This window comes from Tamandua tetradactyla, chromosome 4 (assembly GCF_023851605.1).
Source record: "Tamandua tetradactyla isolate mTamTet1 chromosome 4, mTamTet1.pri, whole genome shotgun sequence".
Taxonomy (NCBI): Eukaryota; Metazoa; Chordata; class Mammalia; order Pilosa; family Myrmecophagidae; genus Tamandua; species Tamandua tetradactyla.
In genome coordinates this window covers 116,096,593-116,124,057 of record NC_135330.1, presented here as the reverse complement: position 1 = coordinate 116,124,057, position 27,465 = coordinate 116,096,593, and the positions used below count along the sequence as shown (strand labels likewise).

The 27,465-nt window shown below is 39.7% G+C and overlaps 1 protein-coding gene across 3 annotated transcripts in view; it reads right to left on the bottom strand.

The window, feature by feature from the left end:
- The window catches only part of EPSTI1 (epithelial stromal interaction 1), a 117,654-nt gene that overhangs the window by 25,225 nt on the left and 64,964 nt on the right, over positions 1-27,465 (bottom strand). The window contains exons 7-9 of one of the 3 annotated variants that reach the window (XM_077158337.1): positions 14,477-14,567; positions 7,231-7,263; positions 5,553-5,636 (exon numbers count right to left, since the gene is read on the bottom strand). In XM_077158337.1, the coding sequence (XP_077014452.1) occupies positions 5,553-5,636; positions 7,231-7,263; positions 14,477-14,567 (208 nt within the window). The remainder of the gene's footprint in view (positions 1-5,552; positions 5,637-7,230; positions 7,264-14,476; positions 14,568-27,465) is intronic. The other 2 variants (XM_077158338.1, XM_077158339.1) reach the window with 2 other exon arrangements.

Below are 27,465 nucleotides of genomic sequence, written 5' to 3'. Positions count from 1 at the left end.
ACTGGGTGAAGAGGGGGTCGGGTCAGGATGGCTGGGCACAGAGAAACAGCGTGATGCCCTGGGGACCTGCTGACCCCATAGGAGGAACAAAAAGCTGCCACACCCAAAAGACAAGCTCCTGGTCTAGTCCACTGGGCAGCACATCCAATTAAACATGAGAAGATAACCAAGAATCACCAGACATTTGAGAAAGAAACTTAAAATGGAAAGAAAAAAAAATACAGTCACTATAGTGAATTAAAGGACTTAATGTCTGTATGATCACCATTAATGGAAGGATCCCAAGGAACGCTGTGTTCATGAAGGAGAACATTGCTGTCAAAAGGTCACTCAGCAACCCTGGTAAAGAAACAAATTCACTGTATGTGCCGACTGGCAGAATGGAAGAGTTATGACATAAGGTAGCAAGCAGGATGATGTAGCTAAAGGTTTCTCCCAAAATGCAATGAAAAAAGTCCACAGAAATAGGAAGCTTAAGAAAACAAAAGACACGGAGAACAGACTTACAGTTTCATTTGATAGATATCCCAGAAATGATGAGCAAAGGTGATGTGGGGGAAGAAACACAAAAGGGAAATAGAAATTTGCCTGAACTGAAGGGAGACATGTAGTGAGATGAAAGAGGCAACCAAAGACCATACCAGGGTTAAAACTAAAACAGAGACATTGTGAAATTTCATACAACACAGGGAGAAAAAAGAAAAGAAGGGAGGGAAGGAGGGAGGGAAGGAGGGAGGGAAGGAGGGAGGGAAGGAGGGAGGGGAGTGAGGGAGGAACAGAGGGGGCAGGGGAAGGGAAGAAGGAGGGAAGTAGAAAAACCTCCAGCAAGAAGAAAAGAGAAACACCTATAAAATGTATGAAATTTATGTTGACACTCACATTCTCACAGGTAACACTGGATGTCAAAAGACAATGGATTGATTGTATGATGTGTGACTAAAACTGTTTAAACATGGGGGAAAAAAGGACAATGGATCAAAATCCTCACCATTTAAAAAAAAAATAAGATTGTTAAAGGCAGAATCTTGGAAGACTAGCATTCACCGGTGAAGGCAAATTAAAAACATTTGAGATAAAGAGATTAAGAGTATCTGTTACCCTGCAGACATTCTCTAAAAGAATTACTCCAGCAAAATACGGTAATGATCAGTCCAAGAAAGAGGCAGGGGAAAAAAAAAAAGGAAACATTAGAGCAGGGAAAAGTATTATTACAATAAGCCTAAACAGCTTCATATGCATAATATAAAAATCATATATACCTAAACATACACATAAACAAGAAAGAATGCTAAAGTAGTTGTCATGCTTTAATAATTTGGAATGGATCTATTTACTCTAGATCAGTGCTATCCAACAGAAATTTCTTCAGTGATAGAAATGTTCTGCATCATACAGTAGCTACTAGCCATTTGTGGATAGTAAACACTTGAAATGTGGCTAGGATGATTGCAGAAATGAATTTTATTTCTTTTATCTTAATTAATTTAAATTTAAAGAGCCCCAAATGTACAGCACAGTTTTACATGCTGAAAGAAAATTCGCGTTTATGTAAGTGTTAAACTTTAGGGTAACTACTAGGAAACTAGAAAAGGAACAGTAAATAAATGGAATAGAGAATATTCACTCATAGAGTCAGAAAAATAAAGAAGGGAAAGCAAGGAAAGAAAACATACTCATAAAAAGTAAATTATGTGACAAGAATACATGCAAATATTCTAGTAATTACAATAAAAGAGAATGTACTGAGTCTACCTTTTAAAAGAGATCATGAATATGGCTAAAAACAAATCAGCTATTTCTGTCACTGAAAATCTACGTTAAACCAAATGACAGAAATTAAAATCGAGAGGGGGGAGAAAATGCTCCATGAATGTTAATTAAAAAGCTGGTAGATAGCCAGCCCATGCCATAAAAAAAAAAAAAAAAAAAAAAAAAAAAAAAGCTGGTAGAGCAAATATTAGAATCAGACAAAAAAGAAGTCAAGTTGAAAATCATTAAATGGCAAGAGTAGTATATTTCATACTCATAAAAATCTGCCCAGGACCATGGTTGTTTAGCAGGCAAAGTTCTCACCTGCCATGCTGGAGACCCGGGTTCGATTCCTGGTGCCTGCCTGTGCAAAAAAAAAAAAAAAAAAAATCTGCCCAAAGGCAGGCTTCCCCTTGGTTTCCTTGACTGAAACTACATCACACACCCATGGCTGCACCTATCACTGTCAAGGAGAATGGACATCCCATTAGCAGTTAGACCTTTTGGGATTAATTACCAAGAAAAAAAACTCAGGCTGTAGAAGAAAGGAATGGATGTGTTTGGCAGGCAATCAACAGTATTTAATATACCACCTGGTAGTTATCATCACAACATACAGTTTATTTCCTTGGTAGCAATGATAACCACAAAAATAGTTCCTCACTCCAAAATAAAAAGTATGTGTCTCATTTCTTTATTTCCTTTTGTCTACCTACTCAAGAAAATGGGACTTTGTCCTGCACTTAATTGCATCCCCAGTATATGGCACAATTTGTAGCACATAATAGGAAATCAATACATATTTCTTAATAGAATGGATAGATGGATGGATGGATGGCCAAAAAAGCAGAGGAATGAATGAATGTACCAAGAGAGCTTACTCTGAGAGAGAACATACAAAATGATACATTTAAAAAAAAATAAAAAAAACAGAAAAATAAATCTTCAAAGTTTGTCAGTGCTACAGAATTACAGGGAGATAGAGAATGAAAAAAAAAAAGAAAAAAAGAGCACTACAATAAATGTTCAGAAGGGAATATTACCTTTAAAGTGCCCTTTCAGTAAAAGCACTTGTAAATATAAATCAAATCCTAAGGAATTAAGGACAAGGTGAGTAATAAGAAAGTGGTTGCAGTGAGATTACTCTTGTCTCTCTCATCTTTTAAAAATTTGTTGGAAGCAGAAAAAGTGGTATCTTTGAGGAATGCAGAATTAAGGAAGGGTTTGTTTCATTTAGAAAGGAAAGAATAAACATATTTGTCGACGCTAAACAAAGTAGTCCATAGAGAAGAATATATTGAAAACATAAGGGAAACAACAATAAGAAATTAATTTCTAGAAACAGTAAGAAGGGACTGAATCGCATGTCAAATATTGAGAGGTGAGCGTTTCAGAAGACCAGAGGAAAAAGGAAGAACGTGAAAGTCAAGACTCAGGGAGAGCAAAATAAAGCTGCTCTCACCTAAACTTAACGTAGCTTATCTACTGGCAAATTACTCCATTAACTTGGGTAATGCCTAGAATGTAGTAGGTATTGGAGAACTATTAGTCGGAATGGAACTAATGAACACAGGAACAGATGTCATGCTATAAATGTGTTGTTTCCTGCATCTTCTTACAATAAACACGATCCTTCCCATTTACTTAAGGTAAATTATTGAAGTGATACGGAGTGGCAGACCCTATGAAAAGGGAATGCCGTTGATAGACATTTTCCAAAAGCAATCAGACTGAACAAAAAGTGCGGAAGGCAAAACTAAGGGAGAACAGAGGTAAATCTCTGTATAGTTCCTCCTGTTACTGAAGCCCCTAAGGATGGAATAATATATACACTAAAGCTATTAGTTTTACTGTAAGGCTACAGTGAGTAAAAAGAAATAGTTTATGTAGAAGGTTATATGGTAAATAAAATATGTTCAATCAATAACCAGAAAATATGTTTGAATCAATATTTGTCTAACCTCCGAAGAAAAACAAGATTTATTAAGACATAAAAAAAAGTTTAATTTTTACTGTTTAAAAGCGACTGCTCAACCTGAAAATTAAATCCCAGATTTGATTTTCTAATCTGTTGCGCATTCTCTTTGTGCAACAGCTTGCTTTTAATGATTTTAACGTTTCAAATATATACACCAAACTTCATAAAACATTATTTAAAATTCGATAGAAGCTGTTTTAAAATAAATTATATAACAACAACTGGCTTCACAACCTTCTCCTCAGTATCTAAGTTCCTCAGGGCTTGATATTAAGTTAAAAGCTCCTGGAAAAATTAACCCTTTCATGTCATGTAACAGTTACTACTGAAAGTACAATGTCTAACTATATATCGCATTATTCTTCTGTTTGCCAATTACCAGGATCTTACTATAATTTGATTTATTTAATTATGGGTTTCAATATAAGGCCTTTGTAAATGTAAAAAGATATTTATTTCTGGAAAGCACCAAAGGATAAAAAAGTTTTATGGTTCTCCCATTTTTGACACAAAGTCAGAAACGCAATGTAAAATGCCACACTATTTCTTTAAATGGTTTAATGAGTAATGACAATGTACAAAAAAGCCTAGCGACACGGTCATTTTCATTTTGAATTCTGATAATTGAACCTAGGAGCAAGGAAGGGGTTGGCCACTATGGGGCACCTGAAGTCTCAAATTATAGCAACAACGATTAGTATACATAGTCCATTTCATAAAGTGATTTTTCTAAATACACAATTGCTACAATAAACTTTGTTGGGACAAAGACATTAAAAAAAAAATAAAGAAACCAAATCAAGGAAATACAAATGGGAGTTAGGATTCCAGTAATTAAGTAATTGAGAAATAGATCTGGAAGACGTATTACCAAGATATATCAAGCACCAACATGACAAGAGGAAAAGCTGGAAAATAATAAGGGCAGGGAAGGTACTGGTCTCCAGCTAACTGAATAATTTGCTTTGCTTGTTGAAAGGAACTGGAATGAAGTGATGCCTTGGAGTTAACCACTGGCTGTCTTCATCATCCTCATTCTACGGCCAGGAACCTTGGGTCCTATCTGAGCCTATTTATCCAAGGCTGAGAATGAGGAGAAAGTCACTGTACCAGAAATTCAATATACTGATGAGGATTACCCTTTAAGCACTTTTCTTAAGTGGCTCTACATTCATTTTGTTGTTGTTGTTGTTGTTGTTTTCATTTAATTTTTATTTTATTCTTGATATTGAGTTTTTATGTTATTGTTTCATTCTTTGATGCTAACATTTGTTTTCTTTATTAGAAATGTTTACAAAGCAATCCGTCCTACATTTGTCTCACTGATTGCTACTGCTCAAAACATTTGGGATGCCTCACATATTTGTATGCATGTATATATATCTTTCCATTATATGCATATAACTTTTCCAGGTGAATGTTTAAGCTAGTCTCATAAGTTTTTTGCACAACTACTTTGTTTGTATGCAATATATTCTTTGACCCTGTTTGGAATTCACTCATATTAGGTTGTAAAAATGGCAACAGTGGCGGCTATGCTTTGTTTTGCAGATCAGAAGCTCACACGTGCTCTACCATCTTCTCCATGAACTGCTGGCACCTACCCGAGACACATGGAAGTTCCGTGAGTGTGAACAATTTTGACCAGAAGGAGTCAACATTAGTCCCTTAAAACACACCTAGAAGTCAACTTGCATATTTCCAATGCTTGTGTTATTTTTTCCAGAATTTCCACATATCTAAATACTTCTGCTCACAAACCATTCACAATGATCTAATACCACAAGCAAACAGGAAGCAATGAGAAATAGGGCCCTGTGAATACCTTCTGGCGTTGCTCGTCCTTCAGTTTCTGCAATTTTTGCCTTTCTTCTTCTCTCAGAGACTCCCTATAAGACCGGCTCCTGGCCTGTAATGGGATAGGGAAGACGCATTATGGGAAAAGGCATCACCACTGGACATCGCAAACGACTATGAGACGGGTGCTAATGTGCAACCTCTGTCCTGAGCATTCTGCAAGCTCTCCGTATCCACTAGCTTATTGATCGGTTTTCGCATGTCTGCAGGTGTCCCTTGGGATATATTAAAAAAGGCTTGTCTAAGCGTAATCACCCAGCACATTTTACAGGATAATTTAAATGTTTAAATTAAGCTTTAAAAATATCCCCTCAGAGATGATCATCATAGTCTATTCCTTTCTGTGAGAAGGATTTGAATATAGGAAGTTAAGTATACATTTCAAGAATGCTCCCACTAGCAGACCAGTAAATATCAGAGATAAGCAGTAGTTACGCTGACGCGAGAAGCACCCATATGTGTGCAGCTCACTGAGGGGGCCTTCTTAAAGAGCCTGTCAATCCAGGCCACGATACATCAGGATTTCTAGGGGTGTGTCAAAAATGGGGGAACCATAAAGCCCAGTTTCTTCCTAAGTCTTTGCATCCCTAATCCATACTTGAAGCAGATTTCTCTTTCGGGGGTGGGGCTTTTTTCAGGGGCACAAGAGGCATCATTTCTGGCTGAATTAGGACTTCAAGGGGGCACCCGGTAGAGCCCGCCCATGCTTCAGTCCCTCTGACACCCTCGTCAGGGTTCCATGCACTGGCACAGGGACCACCGGAATTTATGAAATTTTAAATATTCTGTCTTTTCATAGATCATACACTCTCCCTATACTGAAGCAGAGAGGCTAGCCTAGCAGGCTAACAGCACATTCCCTTAATCTCATAAAACTACCAGGACTGGTGTAATGGCAGGCAAGATGGTATTTCACGCCTAGTTTTGGGACAAATACTACCTAGAGATCATGGAAGCCAGTCCCCCCCCCCCCCCTTTTGTCTTACTATCATTTTTCTCCAGCACTTCTTAATTCACTCCCCTTTCTGTCACTTATAATGACCCATATACCATTTCAAATAGTAAGAGTCACTTTCCAGAAAAGCAGAAAGAAGCTTCTGGAATTGTATCAGCTGGAGCAGGACAGACTAGAATAGTGGAGCCAGCTGCGTGCAGAAAGTTCCCCTATATCCAAACTCTGATACAGTGGACAGGCCAACACACATTCTATAACTTTCTCGTATCTATATTATAAGCATAAGGGGACTGTGAGAAAGCAAATAAGAAGGGATTCTCCTATGGCCCCTTCTCTTTATATGAAGGCCAGAATGTTAGTCTCTATCGCAAATATTCCACATAAATCCCTAAAAGAAAGAAAGGAGACAGCTTCTATTCAAGAGATCAAAAGGTGGCATAAAATATTTAGTTAAAGCAGATGATGACTTGAGTGTGGAACCTAAATTCTATTTGAATATCTTCTTTTTAAACTTACTACTTTGGGGTTCTTTTGTCAGAAGAAGAATCCTAGTTTTTTACTCCAAAAAATATAGATATTAGGCACATAAGGTGCGGTAAAAAGGATCACATGAATTGGGAAGCGGTAGTTTAAAAATCACCCAGCAACTATGAAGACAGCAAAGTTACTTGCAATCCTAATGTTGGCTTACCCAGCTGTCATCCTTAGGCTGGGATGGAAGTTTCTGTTGAAAAATAAAAGGGGAAAAAAGCATACTTTTAAATCACTCTTTCTATTAGTGCTAAAGTCCAGAAGTTTCTAAGTCATGGTATTAGTTTTCTACCATTAAACATTAATTCAATATTAATACTAATTTTGGTCATTCAACTAAAACACACAACCGCATTCATCCTCCCCCTAAAGCTATGTTTACAATGTGTTTGTTCAATCAGCAATACTGAACCCTCCTACAGACAAATACCGAGCTAAGGCAGGGTCCCAGTACTGACAACCTGATGTGGAGTCGGACAAGAAGATAAACGAGTCCAGTACAGCATAATAGTCACTGTGATAAAGGAGGTCACAAAAGGACATTTAATTCAGCTGGGAGGCTCCAGGGCACCTTGTCAAAGTGAGTGACATGAAGTGGTCCTTTAACAGCAGAGGATTCGGACTACCAGGAAGAAGAGCGTTGTGTGAACAAAGGAAAGCTAAGGAAGCATTAAGTTACAATGTCAAGGTGGTAGAGTATGTTTCAGCACTCTCCTTCTCTCAAAAATTACCCTAAACAGAGACAAAAAAGATAGAAACACAGATGCTATCTTCAGAAACCAAGACCTGTCCATATCCCCAGACCAACACATTGGGAGGTGAAGTAGATGAGGCCATGGTAAGTGGCTTAGAGAGGAAAAGGTCAAACCTGGAGTTGCTGGGGTGGGGACAGAGGACTCTAGGAGCAGAAAGCTAGTTTACTCCACAAAGCAATAAAAGGGACAAGAAATGGAGATAGTGGGAAGTGAGGAAGACAGACGGATGACAGCAAGGTGAAAATAAAGGGCTTCTTAGAAGGTCTTAATAGAAGCCCCTTACCTCCATGCCTCTACAACCTGCCATTTATCCAAGTGCTGGTTCTTCCAAACCTCGTAGGTGATCAAAAGCATCTTTTCTGGATAAACTAGAGCTTCCTCAGGGCACCTAGTACGGAGGGCTGCATAGTCAAGTGCAGACCACGGATGAAAGGGCGGTGTAAAATCCTGCATACTGAGCGGTAAGTCTCCAAGTCTTGCAAGTTTTCTTTTGCTCCCTGCACTGTCTCCTCTGAGAGATATAAGGCGATATTTTAATCCATGAAACAAAAACAGGTTGCCATTTTTAAAAATTGAGGAATTAAAATAAAAGAAGAAATTAAAAATATCATCCTTCCCTCACACAAAGAATGAAGCCAGGATTTAGAATATTAAGTTTAAAAAAAAAATCAGAAAGTAGAAAAAAAATAAAGTGTCAATGATAAATTGGAGGAGAAAAAGGCTTTTTTATTCTTAATGAGAAAACAAGTCCAGGAGGTCCAGATTCTAACAGGAATTCCACAAAAAGAAATAAATCAAAGAAATAACACAAGAAAATCTCCCAAAACTAGAGACGAGTTTTCAGATTGAAAATGAATAAAAAAGACTCTCACTGAGACACATCATTATGAAATTTCAGAACACCAAAAAATAAAAGAAGACATTAAAATGTTTCTGGGAAAGCAGGGAGAGCCAACATATAAGGCCTGAGGTTCAGAAGGATTTCTCAGGAGCCATTACTCAAAGCTAAAATAACAATGTCTCCAAAATTCCAAAGAAAAACTATTTCCAAGTTGTATTTCCAATACAACCTCTTAGTAAAATTGCAAGCTAAATCTAAGGCCCGAATAAAGATAGTTTCAGGCATATAAGGGTCCACAGATGTTTGCTTCCCATGTATCTTCTCTCAGGAAGCTGCCAAATAATCTGTTCCACAAAAACAAAGAAATAAAAGTAAGGAAAAAGAAGAAATAAGGTCCAGAAAACAGGGACCCCCAACAGAGGAAAGCTATAAAAGCAATTCCCAAGATGACTCTAAAGCAGTGATTCTCATCCTTGGCCCCACATGAGAATTACCTAGGGAGACTTTTTTCTTTTAAACCCTGATACCCAGGCCACAATACATCAGGATTTCTAGGGGTGTGAACCAGGCATCAGTAATTTTTAAAGCTCCCCAGGTGATTCCAATCTCAGAGAAGGTTGCGAATCACTGTGTTCAAATCCCAGAGCAACAGCTCTGCAGCAGACCTAAGGAATGACCAGTCTAGTTTAGGAGGTGCAGGAGAGCCAGGAGGGACTTTTCTATTAGGAGGGAAAAAATGGAATTGGTAAGTTGACAGGCATGAAATGGAAAACTGGAAATTTGTATCCAGAGCATTTTATAGAAGAGTCCCAAAGCTGGGAGAAGGCAGTCATATGGTCAAAGGAATTAAGCAAATGTAAGCTAAGTGAATTTTTTTTTTAAGTTGTAAAAGAAAGGAAATATAATAAGAGTCTGCTAATTGGCTTGTTAGTAAAAAAAAAATTTTTACATACTCATAATAAGAGAAAATCTAAATATGGAATAATTATATTAAGTGGAAGTATATTTATTAAGAATATCTTGTGACACACCCAATTCTGGGTGTGACCATTTGATTACATGGAGATGTGACTCCACCTATTCTAGGTAGGTCCTGATTAGTTTATTGGAATCCTTTAAAAGAGGAAACATTTTGGAGAGAGTCAGAAATGACAGAAACCTCAGAGCTGACAAAGCTGATGGAAACGACAGATGCCTCAGAGCCGACAGAAAGAGCAGATGTAGATGCTTGGAGAACAGAGACACAGATGTCTGGAAATGCTTGGACCCCAGCAGACATCACCATGAGATGTTAAGCAAGCCAGAACCTGGAGAGAGCCAAGGGAAGCCAAGAGATGAAAGCCAGCCCTGGAGAAGCAAAGTGAGGAACCCCCACAGGAACAGAGGCTGAAAGCAACAGAGCCCAGGAGCAAGGGACCAGCAGATGTCAGCTTAGTGACTACCCAGCTGACAGAGGGGTTCCTGACCCATCGGCCTTTCTTGAGTGAAGGTAACCTCTTCTTGGTGCCTTAATTTGGACACTTTCGCCTCCTTAGAACTGTAAACTTGTAACTTATTACCCTTTTCAAAAGCCATTCCAGTTCTGGTATATCACATTCTGGCAGCTTACTAACAAACTTGCTCTTGTGAAGCTTATTTATGTAGTGAAAAAAACTTAGCTTACCCATAGGTACATTAAAAAAAAAGAGCATATTAAAAATTCTTTTACCGTACTGTAAACTAATAACAAAGGTCTAAAACTGATTAGTCAAGAGATAGCAAAACACACATAGCAGTTAGATAAATGCAGCCAAATGACAAAAGAAACAGCTAGAGGACTGTGGTGGGCTGAATAACGACCCTTTCCAAAAATATCAAACTTCTAAATCCCCAAAACCAGTAAATGATACCTTATATAGCAAAAGAGACTTTTTACAGCAAAAAACGTGATCAAGGATCTTGAGATGAGGAAATTATACTAGATTTTTGGGGTTCATCCAATGTAATCATGAGGATCCTTAGAAGAGGGAGGCTAGGTGGAGGATGGAAGCAGACAATTGGTGATGAGCCCAAGAAATGCTGGCAGCATCCAGAAGTAAGGAACAGTCTGCCCGGAGCCTCCAGAAGGTACCAGCCCCATCAACACCTTAATTTTAGCCCCTTGAGATTCACTTCTGACTTCTGACTTTGAGAACTGCAAGGCACTAAATTTGCATTGTTTTAAGCCTAAGTTCTGGGTAATTTGTTACAGCAGCAGTAGGAAACGATTACAATGAATGTGAAATACTGGGTGGCATTGGGATTGAAAGAGAGCAAGGGACATATGCTTTCAAGTATTATTTGACTTTTTCAAGAATGAGCATGAAATATATGGATGTAAATTCCAGAGCAAACTGCACTGTGTTGAGAGTGGTGTGAGTGGAAGGTATGGCTAGAGAAAGGATATGCTCACAAATCATCCCCGGGTCTTGTTCAGATGCAGGTTCTGAGTCTGGGACGGGGTCTGAGAGTCTCCTGCCATTCTATAAGCTGCCAGGGCCCACCCATGCTGCTGGTCCAGGGCCACCCTTTGAGAACCAGAAGCCTAGACTCAGGCCAGTCTGCCTCAGGAGACCTAGGAGAGGTAAAGCTAGAGAGACAGACAGGGGCAGAGAGCACAAAGGGATTTGTGCTTAAGCTAAAATATTTTTACTTTAGTGTTGAAGTGACGGGAAGCCAAGGAATAATTTGAGGCAGCAGAACAAAGGGATCAGAGTATTAAAAAATATTATTCTCAGTAAAAAATAGCTTGGCTGGGGGCAGGGAGTGTTAAACCAGAGGATGGAAACCATATAGCATCCACTGGAAATATTCAGTTATGATGGCTGAGAATGGTACGACAATGCTGGAACTTTGTCTACACACACACACACACACACACACACACACACACACCTCTACCTGTATAGTATTCTATTAATTCATGAGTCAGTGAACACTACAGATACCTTTTGTCTAAAGGCCTCTTGTATACACCTAAAGGAATTTTCGTGAAGTCTTTCGGGCTGACATAATTATATAGTATCTATTAAATTCCCTTCTGCCCATGGCAGATCCACATTTAAATAAGAAAAGTGTAAGGAGAACAATTTTCTCGGGAAAGTCGCATCAGGTAGTAAAACTAAAAAAATGAAATCAAATACCCAAAACCTTGTAGCACATGACACTCCAGGTAGATGAGCATCACACACAATGTTCATACTCTTTCCATTCCTCACAGCTAAGGTGAACTGCAAGTGTCTTCCTTTAGCAGTGAAGCAACACACGTCACAAAAATGCAGCATATATATTTGATCTCACTAAAGCATTAGAAATGGTTCTGCCTAGCATTCGGAGGAATTCTATGCAATATGGCTGAGACAGAATGAAAGGAGCAGAATATGAATAGTCACTTAGATGTACTAAATGCTGACAAATAATTAATAGTTTGTTATCAAAATGGGAACAATGCTATTGCTGGCAGTTCATAAGGGGCCATCCTGGGCCCTATTGTTTTCCATATTTTCCCTTAATAGCCTCAAGGCTCGCGTGACACGTGTATTCATCGATTTGCAGAAAATATAGCTGTGGGAGACATGGCTAATGATTTAGACGACAATATTAAAATTCAGGACGATCTTGTTAAATTGAAGAAATGAGCCAAAATAAATAGAGCAGGCACACACAGCACTGCCAGGTGTTTCAATACGGAAGGATTCAGGAAAACCTCAAGCAGAAAGCAAGACCATCCTGGCAGCATTCCCCAAAACCCAGCTGGCAAAGCTCGCCAAGTCCTGTTCTCCCTTCTCTACTCATCAGGAGCACCAGGAAATCCAGAAAGACGTCAAGGACGCTGTCATCTCCTGGCGATTTCCCTCCACGCCCCACAACTTCTCAACTCTTTCCCCCAGATCCCCCTAACACGTACAGAGAGGTGCTGGCTCTCTGTCAATATGGCTTGTGGTGCCCACGTCGACAGACTTAGGCAATGGAAGACCACATTAGATGCAGGAAAAGAAGTTAAAAAAAAAAACCTTTCACAGGAAGTGTCCTAGTATCTTCCTGACCTTTTCGTGTTTCCCTCCCCCGCATGGGCAGGCACCGGGAATTGAACCCGGGTCTCCCACATATGAGGTGAGAACTCTGCCTGCAAGACACTGTGGCCCACACTTTCCTAAAATTTTTAAATGTGTTTCTTTAATTTTTAAAAATATATGCAGGAGAAGCCATGTGTTTTATATAGGAGTACACAGGGTAACAAATAATTTCTTATGGATCTTTAAAACACTATTTTATCAGTCTGAAATTTATAAATGAAATATCAGAATTTTTTAAGTTAAAAGGAAATCCCTAAAACTACTGGATATGCTAGACTTTTTCTGAAATCAAATGAACAGAGCATATGAATATGGTTTGTGTTAAATAAGGTTTACTGGTAGCTTTACTGCCTGTAGTCTCTAAGATGCAACTTCACTGTGCCCTTGCAAATGGGACACAAGCTGATCAAAAATTTCCATACCTATAGCTCCATCTGTCTTCTGGACTTTTTAAAAAACGGTCACTAAAGCAAAGTGGGGATGGGGGGAGGGCAGGGAATGAAGATTGGGCTTCTCCTGCAGCTAACTTATCTGCTACTTGCCCAAGCCTTGGACCAGCTGACTTTTGAAATATTAAATCCATGTTTTCTTTCAACCACAACCCACTCCCAGAGTCAACCTTAAACATGTGGACCTTCTTGTCCCCCAACCAGCCAATGACCAAGCTCAATCAATTTTACCTTCTGAGCTGTGCTCAAACCTCTTACCCCAACCCTCTCACCCACCATTCTTCCACTATCCACAGCATGAATAAGTCTCCACAAGTCTCCAGTATTCACAGAATGATGCCTTGGCTCCTTACGGTGGTATGCACGTTTTTTCAGTGGTTTTTCTATGGCTATAAATTTCTCCTTTATATGGTCTATACATTTCTTGGAGTTAAATTGCTTGCTAAGAAATGCTGGAAATGTGTTGGGCATGTCTAGATATCTCAATGTGTGGGCAGAACTACAAACATTACCATCTGGGGGCCAGGGAAGTTAAGCATCCTGCCCGCACAGTGGAGAACTGTCCCACTCAAACTGCCTGTGGTAGCTTCTTGGCCCTGGCCTGTTTCTCCAGCCTTCTAGCTCACTGCTCTTTGCTCTATGCTCCAGCTACATTCCCCAAAACAAGCCATGTTTTTTTCTTGCCTTTCTACCTTAATGCTTGCTTCTGTGTCTTGATTCCTTCTGACCCTGGAATGGCCCTACTGACCCACCTTTTAAGCTTTAGCTCAGCTATCACCTCACCAGGATGCATTTACACATGCATACACATGCATACACACAAGGCCTGGCACAGATGCTTCTTCTTGATAAGGTGGTGATGTTTTCTACTTGTAACATGTTCCACACTCACCACTTTGCCTTATAACTATAACTCCATCGCTTGACCAGCATCCTTCATGGCAGAAACTGTGCACTCAGTAGACGTTAGGTAGACATAAAAATCTGAGGGAGGGAAGAATGGATGGATGGATGTACAGATGTATGGAGGGATGGATGGACAGATGACTGCATGTGATCAAGGGGCTTTCCAGAGACGGATGGTTAGCCCTGGTGTCCGAGCACAGCTTTGTAGTAGAGGCAACAGTTGTAGCCAACATTTCAGACCAGATCATCTGCTCTTTGTTCCAGCATCCTATGCTGCACAGGTCACTCTGTGCTCTCAATATTCAGCCACTAAAGAACCTTCATGGGTGCCAGGCACCACCCTGCATGGAATTCCACTTACCCATGTCGAGGACTGTGGGTCACAAGTAATTTGACCGGTGCTTCTGCTTGGCAACTCTGTGTCCAATCTGCTCAAGAATTCTGCAGTTTTGCTACCAGAAACACAAACAGATCTTAGTTAGTACCTTCATAAAAACATAAATATCATTGTTGAGTGTACCTTTGGATAGTAGGCTGGACTTTCATCGGATGATAACTGAAAATGTTCTTGTAAGGTAGAACAAAGGGAAGGATGAGAACAGGATAGAGGAGAAAATCAAAACAAAATGCCAGGGCAAGAATGCATCTTGGAAGAACACTAGTTTGAAATATATAAAACTAGTGTGTGATATATGTACTGGCGATTTCATTTTTTTCCACTTTGTGTTATTAATATACAGATAAATTCACTTTCTGGTTCCACAGTACAGGGCCCTAATTTCCCACTTGAACATGTAAAGCCTGGTACTCAGACTCCACTATCGAGTCGTGGGGCATGAATCCACAATATCTACCTCATACTACTCTTGTTTCATACTAGATTTGACCTTACCTCCCAGAAGTCTCTTTCTCCTACTCACCTCATCTCCCTCATGTTTTGACTACTCTTGGGATACAAAGACCCTCCAATTCAGTAATTTTTAAACAATTATGGATCATGGACCCCTTTGGGATTCCAAGAGCAGAAAGGTATATCTTCTCTCTCCAAATACACACACACACACACACACACACACACACACACACACACACGCACGCACGCACACATCCATCCATTTGATTTAAGGGAGGTCGTGAACCTCCTTCCAGGGAGGTTAAGAAGCACTCCTTATTCTTGCTTGTCTGCACTTCTGACAGCTCTTTTTTAGCTCTGAAATATTGAATTAGGGATGTCTTTAGTTTTAATAAATTCTTTCCTTAAACAATCCAACTACCATCCCACTTTCTCCTTTAACCTAGGTGAAGCAGTAAACTGTTTCTAGAGCGACTGTCCCACACTGCCTGCCACTGACCAATCTCTACTCCTCTGTCCTTTTCCCAGGTACTGAGTGAACTTTTTCTCCCTTATTCCACTTTCACAACCAAATGCCTCACAAGGCCTGATGTGCACTATATCAGACCCATTGCAGTCTGCCTCCTTCCTTCTACTACCCCTCTGCTTCCCACTAATATTTTAAGCCTAATACTAAGATCCAATTATGAAGTACCTGGGACATGGACATCAAAAGAAACACAGATGGTCTGGGAAGAACAAATAGCATCCAGCAAAAAATAAAATGAAATGAAAACAAGGAATTAGAGATCAAACAGAGATGTCAACATTGCTTCAAATAATAACTCAGGTAGAACATGGCACACGAGCTAGGTCAGAGACTCGAGCTTGGAAAGGAAGAGCTAAAAGTTAAATGATATACATAACCCTGAGAAATATAAGACAGCAGCAGTTGAAGACAAGCAGCCTTTCCATCTGTCTAGGATTGCTTATCTTGCCCAGAATAGACAAGGAGACTAATGAAGTTGCAGAGTCTGGAAGGTACCCCTACTGTTTGGGGCTTTATGAAGTCATCAGTCAAAAGTGAAAAAAGAAGAGAGTTTCCCAGAAGTCTGGATGAGATTTTTGAAAATCCTGAGCTGAGTACCATCAGAGAAAGCACTGAAAAAGGAACACTGAGGTAAGCAAGAAAGGAACTTCCGACTGAGAAGACTGGCAGCCCCAGTGTGTTCTGGCTGCTGCTTCTTACCTCCAATGCTCAGCACAGAGCTTGCTGGGGAGCCACCCAAGCCATGGTCTTTGTGCCAATTACCACTACTCGCCCATACCACAGATTAGAGCATAATGGCAGGGCCACAGGGCTGCCACAGAAATAGATGTAGGAGCCTGTGGGAAAGGCAGATTTCTCCCACGTAATTAACTATACAAACAAGGCAAGTTATCATGTTAGCTGGTAGATTTCTATGATTAGCACAGCCCCTGGTAAATAATTTTCATATATTGGCTGAATGGAATTGAGATCCCTGTAAGCAATTATAGTCGTATTTAATAAAAATAAGATACAGAACCTCTTTGAGGGGTAAAAAAAAAGAAGAATCTCCTGATGGGAAACCAACTAAGAACCCTCAACTCCAGTACTACTAGTGACCTTTTCTATTTTATAATCACAGCCTCTCTGCTACCTGTTGGAGGAGGATGGTCTTCTTCCACTTTATCACTGTGGCCCTAGCTTGAATAAAGGACCTCTTCCTTTATTCTCCATAAAACAACTGATGATGGGTTACCAATAATTCATACTGGTTTACAAGATACAGCTTACTGATGTTCAACATACGATTCTTTAAGTATCCTACATGTTTGATCTTACAGGGACTCATGTGGTTTAATCTAAAAGGTCGCTGTAGGATAACCTTAGCTCAAGAAAATACAGTTGTAGCAGAGGTGCTACTCTCCTCTCCTTCCTGCTCACATGGCTTGACTACATTTTCCAGTTTCCCTTGCAGCTATGGTTGGCCATGTGATTGAGTCTTAGCCAAAGGAATATGGAAGGAAGTGATGCGTTACTTTCAGGACTAACTTGCAAACTTCCCAGGCATGAGCCTCCATATAGTTTCCTACTTCTGGTTGGACTAGAGGAACCTTGGAAGTCATGTATTGAAGTCAGTAGAGCCTCCATCAGTTTTGGTCCCTGAATAACCACGGGGAGCAAGGGAAGAAAACACAACTTATATAATGCCCAAGCTATTCTATATTCAATTATCCTGACCTAAATAATGTAACCTAAGATGAAATATACAAGATACTCCTTCTCAATCTAGGTGATCAATTCTAAAAGTGGAAAAGAAGAGTTGAAGAAGAGTAGAGCAAAGAATTCTCAAGGAGTCAGTTGGACTTCTTAGCCACTTTAGAATCTTGGGGAGCTGGTGGAGGGGGCGGAGGGAAAGGGAAGAGCCTATTCATTCTTAAAGTGTCTTCTTACCAGGCCTGGGAGCTACCTCAGCCCAGAGCATAAATATTACTACTCATCTATCCCAATAACACTAGAATGTTGTTGGGAGGTATGTAGGGTTGGGAGGAGAAACTGCCTTGTGAGAAAGTCAGGGAAGGAAGGGGATGCTGCTTCTTATGTTGAAATGTGACAATATTTTATATCTATGAATGGAGACTCATCAAAAATATGATCTTTATGAAAGAACAAAAAAATAAGAGAAGCCACAGATGATAAACCATGTGTCATTTGACTCATTTGGATAGCCCAGAGTTGCAAAAGCCAATTTCTCTAAGTTTACTGTCTTTAGTTTTGTTTGCTTGTTTTCTTTTTTTTTGGGGGGGGGGTGTATAGTTAGAAAAGAAGACTAGTGTTTTACATTTATAAATATAAAGCAAACACTAAAGTATACTATTTCATTTCCAATTTATAACTACATATATTTGCGTTAACATATGAAAAGCAATGGTGAGTCACCATAAATAAGATGAAAAAACAATAATCAGACAAAGCATTTATAATATATATCACCAAAGGAAAAAATAATAAAAGGATTAGTGTACAGAATATATAAGGAACTCTAACAAATCAATTAGAAAGAGACAAACAATGCAATAGAAAAATGGGCAAAAGGTAGAAACAAGCATTCCACAGAGGAAGAGACCCCATTAATAACAATAATAAAAAGAACAACCATAATATTAGCTAGGACTTATATAGTGACTCGCTATTATTGTCAGGCCATACTATAAGCACCTTACATATGTTAGCATGATCTTCGCAGCAGCCTTGTGCTGTAGGTGCTGCTATCACCCCCAGTTTACAGAAGTACCTTTGTTCAAGGTCACACAGCTAGTCAATGTCAAAACCAGGACTCAGGCCTGGGCAGCCTGGCTCCCAGTCCATGCTCTTAGCCACTATACTTAACGGCCTCTCTTGAGCAGTAACATGTGAAGAGATGTTTACTTTCACTAGCAATTTAAACAAGATACTATTTCACACCTGTCAGACTGACCAAAAAAAAAAAAAAAAAAAGTATCCTAATCTTGTCAAATGCTAGGGAGGATCTTTGACCAAAATGTCTTCTCTTATAAATTGCTAATGGGAGGGAAATTTTGCCTTACCACTTTAGAGGGTACTTTGACAATATCAGGTAAAGGTGAATATAGCTATGGCATCTAAAGTCTTGCCTAGTGACTGCCCAAGGAGACCTGAACAAAAATATTCAATCAAGCCCCATTTGTAAGCATCCCAGAGATAAAGAAGGAAGATCAAGAGAGGAAGACTGAAAGGAAGAAAGGAAAAGAGAGAGAGGGAGAGAAGAAGAGAATATAGTAGATCTACACCTTTTTTAAAAAATTTTTATTGTAAAATATATCATATAGACAAAGCAAAGAAAGAGAAGAACAATATTTTTTTTATCACATAGTTGTATATTCATCATCGATCATTTCTTAGAACACTTGCAGTAGATCTATATCTTGTGTAGCATGGCCAAATCTCAAAAAACAATGTCCAGAGAGAAAAATAAGTGGCTAAAAAATGATACAATGATATAAATATCTTTTAAAAAGGCAGTATATACTTTATGCATATATGTATATGTGTGTATGTTCTAATTAAAATTAGAAAAACATGAATGGTGAGAAGGAAGAAAAGCAGCCCCTCAAGTCCAGAAACTAATCTGATGTGCACATCTAGACTTGTTTTCACAAACTAATCTGATACTTAGAGCTAAGCCATGGAGCTCTCCTGTTGGGCATAGGCTGTCGAACAGAACATGAACGTAACACAAAGTCACTGTGCATCCCACAAGTTACCAAACATTTTCCTCTCTTGCTAAATAAACAACTCCTGAGATTTACTGAGATATCTAAGCATAGAACTGTCCTGCTTTCTGAGCAAGCCCTCACTTCCTTAGACCCTTCCAAACATTACCCAACCAAAGCCTAATCCATTGGCAGGTTCTTTCCAAAGCCCTCTTACTGAAATCTCCAAATGTTCCCTGTGGTGTGCACTTTCCTTCACTGCAAAGAGTAATATACCCAACTTGTGTAACTAAAAGCATGTTCCTGGTGGTCTATGACCAAAGGGCACTGACAAATGTTATATCCCAGGACAGTGGCTAGTGCCTGGAAAAGAAGGAGGGTGAAGGGGTGAGTGTGGAAAGATAACACTTTAGCTGTCTCTGTCATATTTAATTTTTTTTTAAATGAACCAAATGAAAGAAAAACCTTAACAGTGTAACCTTGGTGATTGATATATATTTTCTATGTGTTTGAAATGTTTCTCAAACAAAAAGAGTAAAAGCATACGCTATGGTGGTCTCTGCTAGCAAAAGGCTTGGCACCAGCCACTCTGAGATCCATAGAAAAGGATTTCCAGATGACAGCAGGAAGAAGTGTGAGGGACAACTACATGAAAATCACCGGTGGTGCTTGTTATCAGTTGATGGACTCAAGCTTTAGGCTTTCTAATTCAACATGCCTGGAGGGAAATCCAGGAATCTGTGTTTCTTAAAAACTCCTCTGGGTCTCTGATCAAGATGATGACTACTTCAGGGCTCTGTGCCCCAACAGAAGCTTTGAACAACAAGCAAGAACTGGCAGTAACATCTTCCTCAAAGTTCATAAGAGGTTCCTGGTTTCCCCAAGGGTGTGCTCAGACACATGTTCAGCCGCTACTTCCCAACCATGGAGCAGACACAAACTCAGCTGTCCTGGGGACTCAACTGTGCCTCCTGAGCCCCAGTCACAGCACTGCTCTCTGCAGAGGACTCGTCAGGATGGCAGTGTTTCCTTGAGATCTGCATGGAAGAACCCCTAATGCCCAAGAAAATTCCCCAAGATGGGTGCTGGTTCTGTCAGTCCCAGCTTTACCCAGTCCCAAACCAAGCAACTTCCCCAGGCTTCCAGACATGCTTGAAGGGGGCAGGAGAGCACATGATGTTTCCCTGAATTGGGACCACAGAGGACCCTGGTACAGAACCTTACTAGGGAATTTGGGAAGCATCAGCAATATGTCTACACATAATTGCTTAGGCACTTGACGTTGTGAAAGAGAATAAGAGGCACAGAACATACTAGTTCTTGTCTTTGAAGAGGATTTTCACCCAAAAGGCAACTACTCATGGAAAACACAAGAGTGCCTATAAGAAAAACGAGAACTAAGAATTATGACCCATTCTATAGGTCACTAGAACTTTCTGCAATGATGGAAATATTCTAAATCTGCATCATCTGATGTGATAGCCACGACCCATATGTGGCTATGGAGTACTTGAAATGTGGCTGGCATGATGGAAGAACTGAATTTTTTATTTTAACTAATTTGAATGAACTTAAACCTTAATTAACTGATTTTTTTTTTTTTTTGTATGAGCAGGCACCGGAACTCGAACCCAGGTCTCTGGCATGGCAGGCGAGAACTCTGCCACTGAGCCACCGTGGCCTGCCCTATTAACTGAAATTTTAAATTAAATAGCCACACATGGGAGTGTGGTGAAGGAGATTGGTAAGCGATGGTCTCATCAAGAAGATGTACACATCAAGAAGATATATTTTGAAGTTTCTGAAGTAGGGTAGGGAGAAAAGAAAACACAGTTGTCTTGAGAAGGAAAGAAGAAAGGGGAAAACAGCTCCATCTTTGAAGAAGACCAGAAGTTACAAATTCAAATGCCTCCACAAGGACCATGAAAGAAATGTAAACAAGAGGAATGGTTCAGGGGTAAGAGACAATAGGGTATGGTGGGGATTTGAAAAATTACAGAGAACCCTATCCTCCTCCAAAAAGGCAGTCAATAGTCAGTTCCAGCCTGTTGCTGCCATGCAAAAATAGAGACCCAGTGTTAGTGTTGACCATCTTATTTTAAAGAGAAGTCAGAAATTTAGATTCCTCTGTTGTTCTCATTTTTAGTTAGCACAGGCTAAATGTTTTTTTGGCAGATGCTGTTTGATGCCCCTTCCAGATCTGCTCAGCACTCACCTCTCTGCATGTGAACTACTTGTGAACACTTGTGTTTTGTTCTGTAGGGTGCTGGAATGTGATGTGCCAGAAACAGAATGGCTTTTAAAGTGGGGGAATTTGTTAAGTTGTGGGTTTGCAGTTCTAGGGCTGTGAGGGTGTCAGAATTGGGGCAAGGCTATAGAGGTGTTGGCTATAGAGGCTATAGAGGTTGGGGCATTCAGGGAAAGATGCCTTTGTTTGGGAGGGCTGATGATTTGGGGATTTCTCTCTCAGCTGGAAAGGCATAAGGTAACGTCTGCTAGCTTTCTCTCCAGGCTTCTTCAACAGCTTCCCCGGGGCTCTGTCCATTCTGTTGGCTCTGTTGGTTCTGGTGGCTATAGAACTTTTTCCAAAATGGTTCCCTCTTGGAGGGCTCCAGTGGGCAACCCCACTCTGGGTGGTTGGAGACACAACTCCATGGAGGCCATCTAATCGAAAGTTACCACCCATAATTAGGTGGGTCATATCTCCATGGAAAACAATCAGCAATACTGAATGAGGATTGAAGGACATGGCTTTTCCACGGTGCATAATAGTTTCAAACTGGCACAAACTGTGACTTTCTGCCTGAAGAATTTTGCACACGCATGGCCTGTGTGCAGGGCAGGCCAGGAATGCCAAAGCATTAATGTTAATGGAAGCATCTCGAAATCAATGACAAATAGAGGGTAATACTTAGCTTCCCCAATCTCCTTGTTTCCCAGCTGGGATAGCTCTGTGATGTGTTCTATACTATCTCCCAGAGCTCCCCTGAATGACTGAACTTTAGTCATCCACAATAGAAACTGGCTAGATAACGTACCCTTTGTTGGTTTCCATCCCTTCCTCCTCGCTAATCTCTTCCTACTATATTTACCAGGATCATCTCCAAGAAAAACTAGTTGGGTATCTTGGAACCTGATCCTGGAGGCACGCAAACAAAGACACTGTTGTAACAAACTCAAAATCTCGGTGGTGAACACAGCACAGTTTTACTTTTCTGCATTTAGCTGCAGATGAGATAGAGAGAGCTTGGAGAATCGGGAGGAAGAGTCTTAATAGCTCGGTCAACAAAAAGTGAGCAGTACTTTTGCCTATGTTCCATTGGCTGAATTCAGTTACATGGTGCCTCCTAAGTTCTGGGGAAGCTGGGAAATGTAATGCTCCTGTGCACCTATTGGAAAAGAAGCATACTTCATGAACACATAACAGTTTTTGCCACTGCAACTTATTTAGATTTTGTAAAAATACTGTCCAAGCCAAAGAAGCCTCGTCTGGGATGAGAATCAGCTCATGGGTCACCAGTTTGGAACTTCTCATCCAAACCGCTCTCTAGAATGGGAAAAATTGCTAGCAAGTCACCTGACATGTTCTTGACTTATCCAGAAACATTTTATCCAATTTGGCTGATAAATAAGTCTTTAGAAATTGAATCAGTTCTTCATGGACCAATTCTATAATTCAGAGAAAAAAAATTAAAATTTCATTTGGGACCGCTGACTCCCAACATGATAGCCTTTACTTCCCACATTCTCTGGGAAGGGATTCTCTATCTGTAAATAAAAGACCATTTCAGCATAGACCCACTCCATCTCATCTTTGACCACTTTGCCCCGCACTCTTTATATTCCAGCCACACTGATCTTTCACTTTCTCTAACATGCCAAACATTTTTCCACCTCAGGGTCTTTGTAAATACTGCTCCCCACTATTGGAAATGCTTCCACTCGCTTCTTTTTCTTCTCCTTCCTTCATTCTCCACCCACTCTGTGTATCCTTCAAGACTCAGGATAAATGTTATTTCCTTGGAGGAGCTTTCACTGACCACCCAAACTAAAGTGGTTTTCATCTGCCCGCCATTATTCTCACCCATTCCATCTGTCACAGTTCAGAATATTTGTTCATTTCATCTCTGCCACCTCCAGAGACCACTCATTTCAGCACCATACACACAGCACTTAGCCCAGTGTCTGGCACATCATGGGCTCTCAAAACATATCAGTGGAATAAATAAATGCATACTGGAAAAAATCCACTAAAGACTCTTGTGGGGTTACATTTTATAATTAAAATAACATTCCCCTGCAGAGGGGCCAGCCTCTCCAGAACATGGACTGGCTCCATTCCCCTATCCCATTTTGCCACAGCCACTTCCAACATGAGGGGGTTGAAGGGGGCATGGCCAGGTGCCCCTGGGAAGTGGGGGAGGGATCAAGGGTGATGGTGGGGTTGTGCAGAAAGGGTGGGATTTGGCAGGTGGGCGTGTTTGCTGGATCATTGTATTGATGTTTCTTTTGGTCTCCAGTGTCTTGGAGATGCTAGAAGTGAATGCTTCGGGTTATGGCGTTGTGGCCCATGCCAGGCTCTGGGGTCTGTTCTATCACTGATGGTTGCAATGAGCTTTGAAGTTGGCTGCTTTTTTGTGTACATGTTCTTTATCACAAAGAAGAAAAAACATCTGTTGTGATAATAAATGCACAGCTAAATGATGATATTTTGAACCATTGTACACTTTGGATGATTACGTGATATGTGAATATATAATATTTATCAATAAATAATTTTTTTAAAAAGCTCCAAAGGACAGTTAAAGGATGGCAGTTAACAGGGGACATGCAGAATCAAGAAAAAGGTTACTTAAAAGTGATAGGATCTCATGGAACCTGGGCTGGCCCCTTCCCCGCCCCTCACCAGTTGGGCAAGGAGATGGCCTATGTGCCTAGAGTGGATCCTTGCTCCCAGTTCTGAAGGGAGCAGAACAACTCTGGTGTACAGACTGGTCACCTGAATATCTGACCTAATATCTAGTGGCAGACTGGAGGACTCACTGTTCCAGAACTTGCCCTGCATGGTGAAGCCAGCTCATAGAACTCTCCTACAGAGTGCTGTGGGAGAACAGGTAAGTGGTGGCCTGGGGCGTGGGATTGCTGACTGCAGGACACACAGTACAGTGCCTAGGACCATGAAGAAAGTGTTTCCTAGGGAAGAAGTAACCCATGTAAGTGAGGGAATTCCTAGGGCCAGACATGCATGCCCAAGACAAGATGCACATGCAGAAACACAGGGAGGCTCCTAATCTTTGGCCTTCAGTTATTCTCTAAACTCACTGTATGTATAAATTCTAAAGGAGAGCACATGCACAGGTCAATATGCAAAGACCTGAAAAGGTGAAAGGTCTTTCTTTTTTTTTTCTTCCTTTTTTTTTTTGCCTAGCTGCTGGCCTCAAGGAAAGCTCTGCATCACACTAGCTGGATACAAGCTTTGCCTCTGAGTTTAAATTCCAGCAATAAAACATTAACATATCAAAATGTCCAAGTTCCAGCAAATGATTATAAAACATATCAAGAAACAGGGAGCAGTGGCCGAGGCAAAAGAGAAGATTAAAACATTGGAAACCATCAATGAAGAAGACTAGACCTGGGATATTCCAGATAAATATTTGTGAAAAAAATGGTTCTAAATATGCTCAAAGACCTAAAGGAACACATGGACAAAGAACTAAAAGAAACCAGGCAAACAATAAATGAGCACAAAGAGACTCTCAATAGAGAGATAGAAATTATGAAAAGAACCAAAGAGAGCTGAAGAACACAGTAACAGAAATGAAAAATTTCCTAGAGGGCTTCAAAAGCAGACTGATGCTGGCAAAAGAATCAGTGAACCTGAAGATAAGATCATTGAAATCATCAGTCTGAGAAGCAGAAAGAAGAATGAAGAAAAATGAAAAGAGCACAAAAACCTGTGGGTCACTATCAAGCATACCACCTTATGCATTGTGGGAGTCCTAGAAGGACAAAGAGAGAGAATAGTCAAAAAAATAATGGCTGAAAACTTCTCAAAGTTAATGAAAGACATGAATAATGAATATATACATCCATGATGTTCAAGTAGGAGAAACCCCAGAATACCCACACCACATCATGTCGAAATCAAACCAACAAATACCAAAGGTAAGGAGACAATTCTGAAAGTCACAAGAGAGAAGCAACGTGTCAATACAAGGGAGCCTCAATAAGAATAACCACCAATTTCTCATCAGAAACCATGAAGGCAAAAAGGTAGTGGCAGGATGCATTTAAGATGCTGAAGGCAAAAAATTGCCAATCAAGAATTGTGTATCCAGCAAAACTGTCTCAAAAATGAGGGAGGGATTAAGACATTCCCAGATAAACAGAAACCAAGGGAGTACATCGCCACTAGACCAGCCCTACAAACAATGCCAAAGGGAGTACTGCAAGTTGAAAGGAAAGGACACTAGACAACTGCCTGAAGCCACAGGAAAAATAAAGATCTCTAATAAAGATAATGACAAGGATAAATAGAAAGATCAGTGCTATTGCATCTTTATTTGTATCTCTACTTTTTACTTCCTACAGGATCTAAAAAGCAAATGTATAAAATGTAATCATGAATCAAGAGTTTGGGGCTCACAATTTAAAATTGTGCAAACTATGACAAGAACTACATAAAGGTAGAGGGGTGTAGGAACATAATTTATGTATCCTCTTGTAGTTGGTATCAAACAAAATGAGATTGATTGGTGGTAAAGGTGTTGCAACTTAGAAATGTGATTTATCCAACAGAATATTATGTTGGGAGGGGTTGGTATAGAAGATTTACATTGTATATATGTTTCAACAATTCAAAAAAGATAAATTAAAGAGATAATGACAATTAAATGCAATACATGATACTGGATAGGTTCTACGAATGGAGGAGAAAAGGTTCAAAAGGACATTACTGGGGCATGAGAAAAAATGGGAATATAGACCATAAATTATATCAATGTTAAACTTCTTGAACTTGATAACTGAACTTAGGGTGATACATAAGGGAATATCCTTGTTCCTAGGAAATGGACACATGGAAGTATTATGTGTTTAAGGAGTATGATATATATAACCAGCTCTCAAATATTGAGGAAATAGATGGATGGGGAGGTGGGTGGTTGGATGGATGGACGGATGGATGGATAGATTAATAGATGGATATGGCAACAGTAGTAAAATATTAAAACTGCTGATCTGGGCATCTGGGGGATGGGATGGGTCCTACAGAGTTCATTGTATGGGGCTTGTATTATTTTTTGCAACTGGCCTGTAAGTAAAATCATTTCAAAATTAAAAAATAAAAATATGCAAAAACTAAAAGCAAAAGCAACCCTGGTGTTTTGAGAACTACTACAATACTACAAATGCATATTTAATATAATTATCTTATGTCCACATAATTCTGACTAATAAATAATTCATGTTATAGAGCACATTTGGAAACAAAGCCTCTCTATGTCTTAGGAACTCTTTGTGTATCTAACAAGACATCTCACCTGGATTTTGCAATAGTTTCACAAACCTGAACTTTACCATCATGAATTTAGAAGGTGAGAAAGTATAATTATTCTTACACCCACTCATTCATTCATTCATTCATCCAGACAACAAATATTTCCTGAGTCTCTGCTCCATGCTTAGCAATTATAATTATAGGAAAATCTAAACAGGCATTATTTTGCTTAAACCATTTCCATATAAATGGGTGTGAACAAAAGACATTCATTTAGCTATAAGCACTGATGGGTTGCCTATGTGAATAAGAGAGTAAGAAAATGAACTGGGATAGAAATACAAATTCCATTTCAAAGACCACAAGACTGAGAGGTATGAAACAAAGCAAGGATATGAAGAAGTAACATTAGAAGAGCTAAATATTACTTCACAATAGGAATCAAACTATCCCATGTACTTTAAAAAAAACCTTTCTCTTTTTAACCAGTCGCTAATGTTTTAATTCTTAATTACAAAAGTAATATATTAATACATACATATGATGGAATATTGTGCAGGTACAAAAAGGAATAAAGCTGTGAGGCATGCAATGAGGTGAATGAATCTTGAGGACATTATGTTGCATGAAATAAACCAGAAACAAACTGCATGGTTGCTTTTAGAAATAATGATAAGAAAATTCAGGCCTAGATTGTAAGTTCTTATAGTAGTCACATTTATTCCTGAGTTTTCAGTGTTATTTCTAGATTCTGAGCTGCTGT